The 16,535-nt window shown below is 43.5% G+C and overlaps 1 protein-coding gene across 1 annotated transcript in view; it reads right to left on the minus strand.

Annotated features, from left to right (window-relative positions):
* LOC8038884 (nose resistant to fluoxetine protein 6) overlaps window positions 1-16,535 on the minus strand; it is a 67,357-nt gene that overhangs the window by 8,430 nt on the left and 42,392 nt on the right. Inside the window, exons 11-14 of the mRNA XM_029984698.4 lie at window positions 16,383-16,505; window positions 15,577-15,697; window positions 5,915-6,101; window positions 4,093-4,235 (exon numbers count right to left, since the gene is read on the minus strand). Coding sequence (XP_029840558.4) covers window positions 4,093-4,235; window positions 5,915-6,101; window positions 15,577-15,697; window positions 16,383-16,505 — 574 coding nt within the window. The remainder of the gene's footprint in view (window positions 1-4,092; window positions 4,236-5,914; window positions 6,102-15,576; window positions 15,698-16,382; window positions 16,506-16,535) is intronic.

A 16,535-nucleotide genomic window follows, 5' to 3' on the forward strand; every position in this document is an offset into this window, starting at 1 on the left:
CGCGGCCTCAGTGAGAAATTGCTGAAACGATACTTTGGACCCTACAAAGTACTTCGTCGCCTCGGCGAGCTGAACTACGAGGTGATGCCCGACGGAACACGAACATCGTCACGCCGCCCACCACGACCTGAGGTCGTCCACGTCGTGCGCCTGAAGCCGTACTACGCTCGATAGGACTGTGGACCCTTTGTGCTCCAAAAGACTCTTTAGTTTATCGTTCTTTTTTTTTATTTTGATTTGTTTTACACTGCATCGGGGCGATGCACTTTTAAAGGGGGGAGTAATGCCGCGCGCAAGGCTGAGAAAGCAACGCTCGGTCACGGTCCTCCAGAAAGTTCCCGTTTATTCATGTACCGCACGTAACTTCTATCATTCATCCCTGCTTTTGTTTTCTAGAAAGTGCGTGTTCATTCTCGCCCCGATCACGCGACGCTCGAACCGCTTTCGCCGAATCTTCGAGATAGCGACGCACTCTAGATAAGAGGCCGCCCGCGACCTTGTCGAGTCAGTCTCGCCCCAGCGCTCGATTCTGCTGACACGCCGACTTCGACGCCCGCGACGCTCTGCTTTCTTCTGTTTCCTTCTTTATTTTTGGCACAAATTCGCCACATTAAACGTTTAGTTCTTCCCGTTTATTTCCTTTTATTTTGGTCACCACCCATGACAATATTGGTACCTAAATTCAGAATGCGAAACCCATCTGAGAAGAAAAATACCCTTCACGGTTTTAGATTTCACTAAATGCTTTGATTACGGGCTTGTAATAAGAAGGTTAGCCGGTACTGAAGTATGTGAGAAGCTTATGCGGAGAGCAAGTCGTCTGCTTCTTGCGCACCAGTTGCTGCGACGTCAGAACGATGCCGAGCTCTGATTGGCTTTGATTGAAAGGATAGTGAGTAGACATCAATGCTAGATGCCTTGAGGCCTACCCACTATTTTTTTTTTTAATCAGCCAATAAGAGCTCGGCATTCTCACATGATCGCAACCCGTGTGCAAGAAGCAGACGAACTAGCGCCCCGCATTGTATAACTTTGGCTAGCATTTTATAGCAAAAAGGAAGATCATATGCACCAGATGCTGTACCGCTCAAAGGGAGAAGCGCGAAAACAAGTACGAACGTAGCGTGTCTTCTCTTTTTTTTTCGTCGTGTTCTTTTTACCTTCTGTTTTGATTCTTTTAATAATCTGGAAGTATGCGCGCAACCTCAAATATCATAGATTGTTTACATTAATGCGAACGTATTTAGCTTTTTATATTTAAGAGATTTTGTACTTTGTCCCGTAGTTGTACAATAATTAACGAAACAAGATGTTCTATGAATTTGGATAATATGCTTTACCAACACCAACCGAGAAATTGCTAAAATCTCAAATCCATAAGATTCTATTCTTTAGCTTAAGATAGTCACTGTTGCTTTTAAAACTTACGTGAGCCATATCTAAAAAAAAAGAAAACATGAACATTAAAGGAACAAACATAACAAACTAAATTACCAGGTGTGAGCTAAGCTAGAGGTACAGGGAACGAAGAAAAGCTAAAAGTCCTGTTTTTATATTTCTCTTGTTCACCTTCATGTTTGTTACAATGACAGATCAGATGCTAGCACTGTGAGTATATACCTCAGAAACAAAGCATGCGGATGCAAACCCTCCAGATGAGATTTGCCAGCAACCAGACTTGCTCGTAGTTCAACTACTCTACTCAAGTTACTGTAGTTTAACTACCTTTCTGAGTAGTTTAGTAACTTTCAATTACATTTTTATTTCGGTAATTAGTAGTTTAATTACTTTTTCTAAGTAACTTCTACTCAAGTTACAAGTTACTTTCGAGGTTTAGTGGTTGTTTTGCCTATCTACGAACAATCATGCATAAAGGAGATAAGATGTCGGAAGATCAGCTGATATTTGCACAGAGGGGGAAGCATGTGGCGTAGGAAGGGGGGGGGGGAGAATATGGTATGGAGAGACCGAACCCCCCCTCCCCCCCACACACAAAAAAAAAGTATAAGCCCCCCCCCCCCCCCCCCCCCCCCCCCAATGCAACGATACTGCTACGAGGCGCGGTTAGCGAACAGACACGACGCACGATTGGCCGAGTATGCTGCGAGATTAGCAGCGAAGACTGGCGTTTCTCTGTGTCCCGAAGCTCAAGGAGACTCGAGGTATATGAAGAAAGGGTTGTCCCTTCATCTCCCCAACGGAAACTCTCGCCCACTACAGGAGGTGCACACACTGCACCCTCACTCAAAAGAGGGAACCAAATGCAGCACCTGCTCTGAAACTCATCTCGTGCTCCCGTAGTTTGTGCTGTACTCGAAACATCGCCTGCTAAAGGGCAAAGCAAAATTACCTTTTTGCGTTGTCTTTCCACCCAAAACTGAGAATATACAGATCTTCAAAGATTCAAAGATTGTTCGAGAAACCTGTAGTAATTCCCCCCAGCGTTTTTATATAAAATATAATAAACAAGCAGTGTTGGGAGGTACTCTATGTACGATGTACATGGTACTTGAAGTGCTACCGTTTAGAAAAATGATACTTTACTTGAAGTAAGTCTTCTGAACATGTACTTGTATTTTTCGAGGAAAGTAAAGGCCCGTTCACACTCTTGCGACCGAGTACGACCGGGAGAGACCAGACCGGTTTTTAAGCCTCTTGCGACTTGTTAGGACCGGATGCGTTGCTGCGGAGCTGGTCCTAAGAGATCGCAAGAGGCTTAAAAACCGGTCTGGTCTCTTTCGGTCTTACTCGGTCGCAAGAGTGTGAACGGGACTTTAAACTCCCGACTTCAACGTACATTCCCCGAATTTGAAAACAAGAAACTGGTGGTATCGTCGTGTGAAAACGCGCTCTTTCGAGACGTCATCTGGTCTATTCTCTGAGTAAAGTAATGGCGGCTGTAAGACCGAAGCCAATAAGTGTCTTATGAGTTAATTGAGTCAAATAGCTTGTCAGCGAGTGTAAAACAACTACTCTGCGGCGACTTGACCGTATACAATATTTGCTGCCATTTCCATAAAAAACTGATGCAACTCCAATTACCCCTGAAGCAATGCACACCAGTTAAAAACACTGTATGGGGAATAAAAGGGCATCATGAAAGATTGTGTTAAAATTGCTTGTACTTTACCTTGAAATATATTGTATTTAAATACGTTACCTGAAGTACAATGCACCCGGTGTACTTAATGCTTTACTTGAAGTACATAACCTTTTATTTACTGAAAATTGTGTCCATATGGTGGGGTATTCATATTAACTGGGTCCATATTAACGAGACATGACTAATTATTCGACATACAGTAATTACTAAAATATTTCTTAAAAACCTGTCTGAAGCACCTGTACTTTACTTCAAGTACTTTTTAGGTGTACTTTACGCAACACTGTAAACAAGCGGACACTGTCTAAAAATCATGCTCAGACAGTGCTAAACCTCAAAGTAGAAATGTCCCATTCGCAGTACATTATTGACCAAACAAACAAGAAAGTACAAAGCAATTAGGCACGCAGAAGCAGAACCAGCTATTAAAGCATATCTGTGAAATAACAAGCCGATTCATATTTGGCTAGCATAATTTCGCTAACGGGTCAAAACCTCTGTACTTTTTTTTTACCGCAAAAACAAAAAAAACAAACAAAAAAACTTATAAAAGTAAGTTTAAAAGTTATTCGCTAATTTGTTTACGGTACTTAGTAATTTTCTGAATTACTTTCTATTTGAGTGATTTCTACTCTACTCAAATTACTTTTGAAGCCAATACTCAGTAACCTAACTTAATTAATTTTTTTGAGTAACTTGTACATGTCTGCCAGCAACCATATATGCTTGCAAAGGCTTCCACCCTTTCCTCAATCATGTAGATACTTTGTGTGGGACACCCTGTCGTTAACGTCTTTCATTTGAGCAGCCACACTTCAAAAGCCAGTCTGGCCACCGCGGGTGGAAAGCGCCTAGTTGGTGCACTTGGCATCCGTGGGCATGCCTTATCAGGACTTGACTATCAGGCAATCTACACGCTGCAGTAGCGAGATGGCGGCGTCCAGAGGTCGTACTTGCAAGCGTGTGTAGACATGGATAAAGCAACTTACGACGAAAAAATGCATGTGCTCGATTCTCTGACGGATGGTCCAGAGGCTGAAGAAGACGACGTATCCGTGGACGAGGTATATGGCGTACGACAGACGACCCAACGGGGCGAGAGCGTCCCAGGACAACAGGGAGTCGATCACACCTACGCGAAATTGATTGGAGAACCAAACACTGGGTCAGTACGCGAAGCAGATTTGTGAATTCTTAAGACAAAGCAGAAAGAAGTATTGCGACTATATCATTTTGTTAGGTATTGAAAGCCCAAGAGTGTGAGTTGAAACGTCCTGTTAGCCTCGTAGCTTAATGTTTTAATTGTTTCAGCTTCAAGACTCCTTCAATATATATATATATATATATATATATATATATATATATATTAATGTGCTCCAATTAAGACAGTATTTTTTGCAGATTTTATGAACCTTCTCAACAAAAAGTTTTGATCGGCCGCAATAATTTTGCAACTTAGCAATTCACTCGACAAAGCAAGCGTTACTTTTGAAATATCGCTCAAATAGGCTTGGGCTAGAGTAGTAGATTAAGGAAACACGTTTGGCGTGCGAGTAAGCGATTCTAGTTCTGTTTTTGGTAAAAATTTAAAGAACACCAGACAAACATCTTCCGAAACCAAGGACGCCATTCTTATGCTTGGAGTTTGCGAGAATCCCATTTAAATTTCATGCAGGCCATCGGCACGCTATGAGTAGAATGTTTTTGATCGAATTATCAGAGCTACAGTTACCTTAATTAAAAAGGAGTTCGAGCGCTATGCCACAAGTAACTTTTATGGCTCAATCGGGCATCGTGGTAAATAACAACAACGTTTGTCGTGGAAACGAAAAAAGTAGCTTGATGACAATATGAGCAATATGCAACAGTAATGTTTGTTGGCAGAAATATGGGTTTAACGTTGGTAGGTAAAACGCAAAAGTAAAAATTTCTATGATATGGCTGTAGAATTAATTTATTAACATAACAATTAATGTAGTGGCCCACTATATTAGAATAGCATTTTAACAGAATAATCGCTCAGAAGCTCACTATTTTAAGGGTGGTGACGGACATAATTTTCGTCACTGTTAAACTCAACATTAGTGCACGACATTTTTGTCAAACTCAACATACAAAAGTCACTGTGGGAACCAATGTTTTCAAAGTTCAAATATTATTATCTAAAATCAATGCTCAATGTGCTCCATGTCTTCTTGGTTGAGAATATCTAATCTTATTGGTGTATTGTTTCAGTTTTCAATGTTACTTCCATCTACAGCAAGGGGCACGAATTTCCGTGTAGCTTTTTGCTTTTCTGTCTCATCCTTCTATCAAATAAATATTTGTCGGTCAAATATCTCGCATTTTTGAATTGTTTATGTAGTTCGCATTCTGACGTTAGTAAAACAATCTCCAAACTTATTTATTCTCAACGAAACTTTTGCCATCAGTCAAGGGTATTTTAATGTATGCCAAACAAACTAATAAGGGAAATAAAATGTTTTATTAATAGAAACTGCTCCAGGATTTCGGAGGTTATGAACCACCGTAATTGTTATTCCGGGAAATATAACGACATACTTACAATATCCGCATTGCGTGCACAGTTCTATCAGCCACCATATTAGAAAGGTTAACAATTTTAATTATTGATTAAGATTTTAATAGGTGCAAAATCGTTGTTTCTAACGATGTATATGGAAAATGTCGAAGAGCAGTGTCCATTGAATACTCATATAGAGGTGCTAGCCTGTGAGGCCCTGAGATGAAGCTTGGAAATTTCACAGCCTCGACCCCTACAATGCACTAGAAATAAAGGGTTTCCTTTACCTCCTCTTCCCGTGATGCAGGCAAAGACGATCCAAGCGACGCCCAGCGACCAGGCAGCGCGGTGGGTTGTGGCAAATGCGAGGGTCACCGGAAGTGAAGGCACGTCACCCTGACCCCATTGCGCGGTCGAAAACAAAGCCAGGCCGGTCAGGGCGAAGGAAAAGGCCCAAAGGAACATCTGCACCACCTATGGGAGGATCAGAAAATTCGTTCAGCCATAAATTACTGGCAATTACTGCAACGAACTAAAAACCTTAAGCCGAGTGCTAAAAATTATTAGGTACATTCGAGATATTTTTTTTTAGTCCCTTTGCTTTAGTCAACCGCTTCCTTATTCAGTTCTAATCACATCTGAAGTTTTCCTCATAGCTTAGAACTAAGATACAACTAGCTGAAACAAACTAGAAGGCGTAGAGCAGCGTTTTTCTTGCACATTTTTCGGCAGTTATATGCATGGTCGTGTGTGCCACGAGGTTTTTTCATCTGGCGAGTTCTATTGTCTTGGTTTTGTATTTCTCTTCTGATGTTGACACGGCGTCTTTTTGATAATTCATTCATTCTCTTGTTCATTCACTGACTAATTAAATATCTGAATATTTGCCTACGAATGAATTAATGAACCAATTTATCAAATAATGCATTCATTAGTTGTTTAATTATTTGAAGAATTACAATTTATTCCTGTTTACACTTACGTTGCAAGCCATATGTAGGCAATAAAGGTTGGTCGGCCATCCTTGATGTTAATGATTGTGTTTTTGAGTTGTCCAGTCTCTATCATTACATTTACAATTCTCTTCGTTTTTCTAACTTCGATGCATAATATAGAAAAAAAAATGATGCATCTTGAAACAACGAATGTCCATTTACCTTTCTCAAGCAATCTTAAAAAATTCAGTTTAAGGATCATTTAAAAAAAGATAGTCAAGAAATGTTTATATTTTAATTTATTTGACACCAAAAGAGCCCCTAAAAAGTTTTTTGTTTAAACTGTCTCGTTAGGACATGCGTGTCAAAAATTGATTTTAGGCGAAAAAAAAAATGGTGTTAGTGCAATATTGACGGCGTAAGACGCGATTTAGTCGGCAGTTACCTCCTTTCCATTCGCTTTCTCTCTCGGCATTTCGGGCGCGTGGAGGAGAGGTGGATCGGCTTGACCTTCACTACCGAGATGGTCATTCCAGAATGACCCGTGACGCCATGAACTTCGCGCGCAGAATTTCAAATAAATCTCACGCGGTCAATATTACCTAAATTGTTTTTCGCGCAAAATCTATTTGGAGACACGCGTGTCCCAGTTAGACTGTTAAAAAAAACAACAAAAAAACAACAACAACAATTCTTTTTCTTTTTAAGTGACTTTTAAAAGGACACTAAAATAAAAAAAAAATAAAAACTTTTTTTTTAAAAGATTTAGCTGGGACACGTATTTTTATAGCAATTATTCCATGAAAAAAGAAATCGCACAGTGTTTACGCCGTTAGTCGCATTTTGGTGGCGGCCACGGCACGCTCTAAGCCCCACCCACAAATCGGTGGCCCGCTCATTACTACTGGATTGGCTGCTCGGCTGAACACACTAACAAGCCCAGGGTCTCCCTTGTGCGACATTGTCACGACTGCCGGGGAAAGAGAGAGAAGAGACCAGCCAGACAGTTTGGAAAATCAAAAATTAAAATATTTTTTAAGAGAAGAAAACTAATGCGAAAAGTAATTGGCAAACGAAGATAGAAAAATGGTAATCAGAGTTGTCGATACAGACACACAAAAAAAAATCATACTAAAAAATGCCACATTTTTGACTATGACCATGCGGTCTATACCTCATTCACACTGGTTACAGGAAGCTGGTTACAGTGTGTGAATGAGGAATTTGACCTCAACTACGCATACCGTAGTTCAGATTTCAGTGGCTCTTTTCAGAGCCACCAACTCGCTGCTTTTTCGGGCGCACTCCTGGCTGCCTCTCGTGTCTCATCCGAACGTTGAACTGCGAAAGCAGGCGATGCACGAAACAAGAACCGTCGCAGACGAAGATACGTCATTTGCGGAGCAGCATTGGGCAGTTTTTTTTAAATTAATATTTACGGCGCGACACTTTCTGCACAGTGAAACTTAGCTGGAAACTCAAACATCTTTCTTTTGGCAAATATCCCTCGCAACCAAAAACTCGGATAAAGGCGGGCTTTCTCGCTTGGCGCCTAGGGGCTTTACGTCCAGCAGAGCCGTGTATTGGGAGAGTTTGGCCAACAGGCGGAGCAAAGGCCGCCGCCAGCGCCGAATATTCCCCCCGCGATTAGAGCGTAAACTAAATTTGTGACACAGCGTCGACCAATCAGGAGACCCCGACGTCAGAATATTGCAAACGACATTCGAAGCGTGAAATAGAGGCGTTCAATCTCGGCCTCTCTGCTTTATCTCACAAATGTCGGCAGTGAAGACAAAGGTACAGGCGCGTGAACCTAGCTCAGCAGAACGCTTTTGTTTGTATGTGAACTCGTGCGTAGGAGCCACTTTGCAAAGCCACGCGCTCGTGCCCATGCCTTTCTCTGCACTGCTGATGTTGGCTTGTTAGAACAGCGTCCTGGAGACGCGGTGTCCCGCTCGGCTCGTGCGCTGGCTTTGGCAGTGCTTTCTTTCACCGTCTCAGCTCAGACGCTGTTTCTAGCAAGTTGGCCCTGGTTTGGAGCGCACGTTCGTTTATTTTACACTTGAATATTGGCGTGACGAAAACCTCGCACGCACAAAGTTTTCAGTCACTGAGAGTTACACCTTTTAACTCTAGCGACGCTAAAACGGCTTGAATTAGTCGTGTCACAAATTTAGAGCTCACGACCACCGCTAGGGGCTGTTTCGCGGCCTGTGGTTGGCCCCGAGATGCTCGCCTATTCAAACCAATGTATGGCCAAACTCTCTCAATAAACGGCTCTGACGTCCAGTGATCTGCAGCGCCATCTCTGGATAAGGCAAAGAAACATGGACGTCGATAGGTGTCCCCCCGACAGCCGCCGCTGCGTCGTTAAAAAAAAATCACTTTTTATTATTTATTTTTGTACTTAGAGTTCCGACTTGGAAATTTTTGCACAAAAATGTGACCAGTTATAAACATTTTTGAGTGAGATTGGAACAAGATCCGTGAAGTCTTTGATTTTTGAGAGCCATTTTAGCATGTAATTAGTTTTTGTCAGGGTTGGGCAGAAATACTCAAAAATGTATTTGGAAATACAAATACTGGGATACATTAAAATAGTAGCTAAAATACTGATACTAAGATACATCTGTAAAAATGTATCGCGATACGTATCGAGAATACATTTTAAAAAGAGGCAAAAAGTATTTGGAAATACGAATACAGGAATACATTTTAGGGAGGGCAGAAATACAAATACAGAAATACTGATAGTGCAATACATTTTCCAAATTTTTTGAGACGCCAACTGAGATGAAGCTTGAAGTTTGAAGTACATGTTTTCGATCCCGAAATTACTTTCCTGTAGGCTTTGCACTTTGCCTTGAAGGTAGTGGTTTCGGACGACAAGGAGTCTTCAATGGGCCCCAAAAAACGTTCCATCAAGGGCTGACCGCGGTCCCTTCCATGACATCCTGTCTGTCTGGGGAGGGAATCCTGTCAACCTTGATCACATGATGTCACTGTGTAATGAACTAGTATTCTGTATCTGTAGGTGTGGCCTTGAACATGAAACCTTACCACGCTGATGTATGAAAGGACAATACGTACTTTCGTTTTAGGTTACCTATAGTTGAAGATCGTGCATGCAGTGTCATTTAGAATTTTTGAGAATAGTGGACCACCTGAAGCATCTTAGAATACATGTCTTATCTTCTGTTACGGTTGAAAAAACGATACGGTAGCATCCCTGTTCTGAAGGTCCTTACTACCGACCCTCCGCCACCGACGCACGGATTGCAGTCCTCAAGGTTTTCCTAGCATTATCCAAACAGAGACCTCGTGGATAGCGAGCTGATATTGCCGGCACAGGTGCGAGCTGTCCGAGAAACGGCGGTCTCGAGACGAGTCGCGGGAACGTAGTCTGGGATAGCACAGCCAGGTCACTTCTGGCCTCCTTCTGGGTTTCGGATCACCAGAGCAGCGGGTCACGTTCACGTCGGCTGATGACGTACCCTTGAGCCGTGCAATGTTACGGGCGCAGCCCCAGATACATTAAAATATGTGTTGAACTTCACAGCGTGAGTCTTCCTGCTATTTCAAGTCAACCACCGCCAGGCTCGTGCTGCAACGGAATGTGACTCAGCTTTGCCGGCTGGGTGTACTCTGTACGCTAAGGCGAGAGAGACGGCTAGCAGCGGGCATTGGATGCCAGCAAACAATGACTCAAGAAATCCCTACCTAAGGACCTGCGGCAGAAGATGTTCTGGCTCCACCCCTGGCACGCCCCCTGGTTCGAGTTTCCGACTACGCAACACTTTTTAGAAGAGAGAAGAGGACACATAGAAAAATAGTTTGCAGAATCAAAAGGAACCTTGATCTGCATAGTAACAATGCCCCAGCATTTCTTGACTTTGGTGCCCTCAAAAGTAAAAAAAAAAAAAAAAAAAGAAAAAGGCGTTCGCACTTTTTTTTTTTTTGGGGGGGGGGGGGAGTATTTTTGAAGAAATGTAACGAAATACATTTCATCCTGATTGTATCGCGATACAAAGAAACATTCCAAATGTATTTCGATACAGGAATACAGATACTGGTGCAAAAAATGTATCGCGATACAGAAATACAGATACGAAATGTATTTCTGAAACACTATCGCGATACATTTGTATCGCGATACTGCCCAACCCTGGTTTTTGTGACACCTGTACGTGCGACAGTTGTCTGCTGCAAACTATGCTCGCACTCCTAAAACTAAACGAGCTCAACGAGCTACGCTCGGTGAGCACGCCGCAAAGGACGCCAGCCATGCTTGTTACATCGTTTGAAGCCGAAGCAGAAAGGCGATCTCGGAATATTTTTGAAAACAAGTGACTGTCTAGACTATCTCTTTCTCAAACATAAAATATTGTCGGTATATAGGTACTATTACGGCACAAAAAAACGATTTAACAACAAACATTTCACACGTCAATCATCTCTCCAACCAAAGAGAGCCGAGAAAAAGTGCTTAGTATTGTCGGCACCAGGCGGGCCAGAGCAGGGGGTATACCCTAGAGTTCCTCGATATGCTCCCCCGAAGGGGGAGCAGAGTTGCGCATTTGTTTTCCCCGCGCCGCCACGCCGCTATTCGCCGACATCCATCACGTGAGGAGCAAAGCATCCGGCGCCGTGCAAGAAAGCCACCCTTACGGTCGCTCCGCCGACGTTGCTCGCGCCCCGGCGTATGTTCCCCTGCTTTTCGCCCTCCTTCTCCTTCTCTCCCGTTTTCCATGCGCGGCAGCGCGCGCGGCGCCGCCATTCGGCCAATTTTGTCACGTGAGGAGCAAAGCATCCAGGGCGTGCAGGAAAGCCGGCGCTACGGCCACCCGCCGAGGCTGAATGCGCAACTCTGCTACCGTGGGTAGCTATATACAGGAACTCTAGGGTGCCCCCACTAAAGAGTGTCGAATTGCGTAAACTTTCCAATAAAGAATTTGTTTCGTGAAAACATTTAAAAAATATTGAGCCCTTTAGATTTTCTTCTAATTTCAGTGTTCCTTTAAACGCCCACGGGGGGCTTGGCGTAAAAGGGAAGGAAGTGGAAGCCACCCGTATGAAATAGACACACAGTAACTGTAGGAATCCCAAGGACAGCCAATGCCCATGCATGTCTTTTTTGAACGCATGGTAGACGTTAAAATATATTTCGTAGTTCCCATGCACCAACTTCGGGAACACCGCGCAAGTCAAATGTATCGTTGGCCCTACGAAGGGATTGCATATACAGGGTGTTTTACGAAAGGTGGACAAATTCGATATTGGGAAAACTACGCGTCGCAACAAAAAAGTCTTGTGTCGTTTTTGTCCTGGGCCAGGGGCCTATTTAGGGAAATTATTAAAGTTCGGGATAATTATATAGGTTGTTAATTATTTTTACGCAATTAACTTTTTAATATTGTGTCTAAGGACATAGTTTCAATTAGAAAATTGCTCAGCATCATCAAAAAAACCAAAACAAATTGCAGAACGATAGAAGGCACGCGAAGCATTTTACGGCTTTCTGAAAAACCGCACGAATTCGACGGGTTTCTAAGTTTCGGTTTGCTATCGGAGCGCATCTCGGCCCCGGTGTCATCGCGCGACGCAGTCAGTCATCGCGCGACGCAGCAAAGGCATGTTGCACTATATCTTCACGGAGGCGCGGTGCCACCGGGGCCGAGATGCGCTCCGATAGCAAACCGATACTTAGAAACCCGTTGAATTTGTGCGGTTTTTTAGAAAGCCGTAAAATGCTTCTTAAATTTGTTGATTTAGTGCTTTTTGATGATGATGGGAAATTTTCTAATTAAAACCATGCCCATGAAACCAATATTAAAAAAAGTTAATTACGCAAAAATAATTAACAATATAATTATCCCGGCCTTTAATAATTTTGCTGTAACACGATACCTTGGTGGCCTGGTTTGTTGAACGACATAATGAGAAACAGCGCAAAAGGGACAGTACACAAAGTAGACGAAGGACACAGGACATACGCTGACTAACAACCAAAGGTTTACTATAACTTCGCGTCCAGGCATCCAGGGCGTACAGGAAAGCCCGCGCAACCACAAGCTCTTCTTTCTCTTTCAAAGGAGATAAATGCTAATAAAGAAAGAAACAGCGGCACCAGAAGGAAGTAGAAAAACGCGTGACCAGAATAAATATTAAAAAAAAAAAAAAAAAAAAAAAATTGAAATTTTGACAGCGGCACGAGAAAACAATAACATCATGCGCTGCGTACACTCCACGTTCGAACCACATGCACACCCCGTTCAGGACACAAATTAGGCCTTTACAGCTCGCGTGTACAGTATACTAAGGGCGGTCACAATTGAGAAATTGTAACTCCCTGTTGGTCAGATGCACTGACGCGACACTAACGCAGTGATCTGGTCCACTGGCAAGTATACGCTCCGCTTCCATGATTTCTTTCTCCAACTTGCCCCTCATGCGTCCCACCACCTTTGTGTTGTCCAACGCAGGAGAACACCCGCAATCCCTGCAGTGATATATAGGTAGTGGGAACCGTGGCCACTGCCGAGTGAGGCCGCGTGCTCCTATCGTTCAAACAGCGCCCAGCCTGTCCCAAGTAGACTACCGCAGCTGAGAGGGACCTCGTAGACGACTTCCTTAACACAAGGCACAAACTGCTTGGCATGCCTCGTGTCACCTGCTACCAAAGCTCGACCATCGTCTGTTATAAAGACAAGGTTTATTCGCAGAGACGCGGGATTTGTATCGGGTCCAGTGTTGCACCGGTACTGTGCGAAATCTATCTCGCGAAGTTTGACTGCACTGCTTTACAGTCTTTACTGACGTCCCTGTTGTCAAGATCTATAGATATGTGGATGACTTTGTCGTTTTCGTTAGCGTACCCCCTCAAACTCGCCTGGACTCTGTCTCCCAGTCTGCCCCACAAGTTTTTGAAGGGTGCTCGAGCCACTTACGTTTCACGATCGAGTTGCCGGCGGACGGTGCATTGCAGTTCTTGGATTTATGTTTGCCCTTCAATGGTTCCGACCACATCTGTTGGATGTACTCGCCGCGAACCAAACAGGCAATATTACCATTCGACTCGGCGCACTCTAAATTAGTCAAAAGGGATATCGCCAACCTATGCATCCGCTCGGCTTTTCAAAAGTCCTGTCCCTATGTCGTACGGGAAAGCTTTGACCTTCAGCTACATCGCCTTGAACTTTCGGGTTTCCCTCCTTTTCTCGTGAGAGGAGTGGCCGAATCCCTGCTTAAGAAGATAAAAAGTCCTGACACGGAAATTAGGAAAAGGCCAAAGAAGTTCGAAGTGCTACCCTACGTTCACAGGATCTCTCACAATCTTAAACGTGTAGGAGCAAAATTCAACGTTGACGTTGTCTTCACGGCCCCCTGCAAACTATCTAAACACTGCGCAATGTCAAGCGGCACCAAACCTAGAAACGGCCCTGTAACACGAGGCATGCCAAGCAGTTTGTGCCTTGTGTTAAGGAAGTCGTCTACGAGATCCCTCTCAGCTGTGGTAGAGTCTACCTGGGACAGACTGGTTGCTGTTTGAACGATAGGCTCTGTGAGCACGCGGCCTCGCTCGGCAGCGGTCACGGTTCTCATCTACCTATAGACGCTTTACAGCAGTTGAGCATGGGCGCCGCCATAACTGACCTTCAGTTTTTGTTTCCGCTTATTCAATTTTCTTCACTTCGTCATTACCATAGCAGTCCAGGTTTTTGCCATCTTAGATTCCATTGTGTCATTCCCAGCATTGGCCTTTCTGGAGGCTTGTCAACACCCGTTCCAGTGGCTCGGTATCTCCGTAAGACAAGAGAAGTTCAGCAATGGCGGCTGTGTAAAGCCTCTATACACTGCAGGGATTGTGGGTGTTCTCCTGCGTTGGACAACACAAAGGTGGTGGGACGCATGCGGGGCAAGTTGGAGAGAGAAATCCTGGAAGCGGCGCGTATACTTGCCTGTGGACCAGATCCCTGCCTTAGTGTCGCGTCAGTGCATCTGACCAAAAGGGAGTTACAATTTCTTAATTGTGACCGCCCTTAGTATACTGTACACGCGAGCTGTAAAGGGCTAATTTGTGTCCTGAACGCGGCGTGCACGTGGTGCGTACGTGGAGTGTACGCGGCGCATGATGTTATTGTTTTCTCGTGCCGCTGTCAGAATTTTAATATTTTTTTAATTATTATTCTGGTCACGCGTTTTGCTACGTCCTTCTAGTGCCGCTGTTTCTTTCTTTATTAGCAGTTATCTCTTTTGAAAGAGAAAGTGCTTGTGGTTGCGCGGGCCACTGTGCGCGCGTGGAAGTTATAGTAAACCTTTGGTTGCTAGTCAGCATATATCCTGTGTCCTTCTTCTACTTTGTGTCCTGTCCTTTTTGCGCTGTTTCTCATTATGTCGTCCAATAAATTTCCGAAATAGGCTTCTGGCCCAGAACAAAAACGACACAAACCTTTTTGTTTTGTTGCGACGCGTAGTTTTCGCAATATCGAATTTATCCGCCTTTCGTGAAACCCCTTGTATATGTTCCCTAACGTATCGCGCCGCGTCCTTTCCTGAGTTAAAATAAATATATCATATCATATATCAAAGGTGGTTGAAAATGGGTGTATTGTGTATCAAGACAGATCTTCGAGTCCATGATGAAAGACATCTAGGTGAAGCAACAGGTGAGAGATGGTGGCAGCTGCTGCCATGCAGCCGAAAGAGCGCTACAAAATACATTAATAGTTGGCTTTAGATCAATTGAGCGTGTTTTATTCGGAGAATAATAAAATAATGTGCTGCAAAAAAAATATATATAAAAAACCCGTGACGCTTTTGAAAAGAGCCTTGCTGCCAGAGAAAAATCCCTGAGCTCTTTGGTTCTTGAGTTGTATTCCGTTGGCCGTTGCCATCAGTCACCATTCGTGAACGGACAAATGTGGCAGGTAGCAAAATCAAGTACTCGATATACTTCTTACGTTTTACTTGGGAAAGTATCTGGCGCTGAATGAGACTATTCCTGGGCTTCTTACCGGATGAAGGCGGAAGTCTCCGTGTTTCATGTACACAAAGGCGGTTAGAGATCCTATGATGTAAGGTCCAAGATGGCAGTGGGGCAGGCGGTACAACCAGAGGGTCATATCCAAGGCAAACCTTGACGAGAAACGACCATTTCGTTACTGATATCTGGTGAAGAATTGCTAATTTTTATAAAAAGTTGATATTACATATTGAAATAAATAAAAGTGTAGCCTGGCCAAACACCTTATAGCTCAAAATTGTTTGACCATGAAACATATAAGAGACACCGTGAGCGGGGAACAATGCAAATACTACGTGCCTACTGATACTCTTAAATGGATTATTTTTATATGTGCCAGACAACTGAAAATGACATATTTGTGACAGCTGCCGTTTAAAAGGCTTAAAATAGCAATTGGGTTTAGTTCGTTTTAGCTAGTTTGAAAATATAAATGAATGATAAGTCGCCCTAGTTATTCTGACTGAAATAGCAAATCCAAGTCGAATCCATACCCTGTGGTTGTTATTCACCAGATTGCTTCCGTGCATCTGAGTGATTTGGCGTGCTGTTAACAGACTTTAGACAGGCGCACCATTGGAGATGAAACAGAGGGTTCTTTCAATTTTCTGTTTTTCTGAGCAAGCTTACGAAACGTTCTTGCTTCACATGTACAGGCGCATTGCTCGCAGGGTTGAATAGCGGTCTAAAACAGGGCATCCGATGGGCAGCGAAAAAAATACACTTGGCATCTGAGAACCTGCTGATGATCACAAATATTCCGTCAACAATGAAATGCATGATACAAAGCGAACTTACTGTGTGTCCTGGCTGAAAACCAGCATTGTCGGGTCGAAACCGCTTAGGTAGGTTTGAACACCGATGCCGATCATTGAGGCAACTGTGATGGCAATCAGTAGAATAATGGACAGCTTTGGCCTCCTAAAAGGATATACCATTTTAGAACAGTTT

The sequence above is a fragment of the Ixodes scapularis genome, unplaced genomic scaffold (assembly GCF_016920785.2).
Source record: "Ixodes scapularis isolate PalLabHiFi unplaced genomic scaffold, ASM1692078v2 PGA_scaffold3__209_contigs__length_174095766, whole genome shotgun sequence".
Classification (NCBI taxonomy): Eukaryota; Metazoa; Arthropoda; class Arachnida; order Ixodida; family Ixodidae; genus Ixodes; species Ixodes scapularis.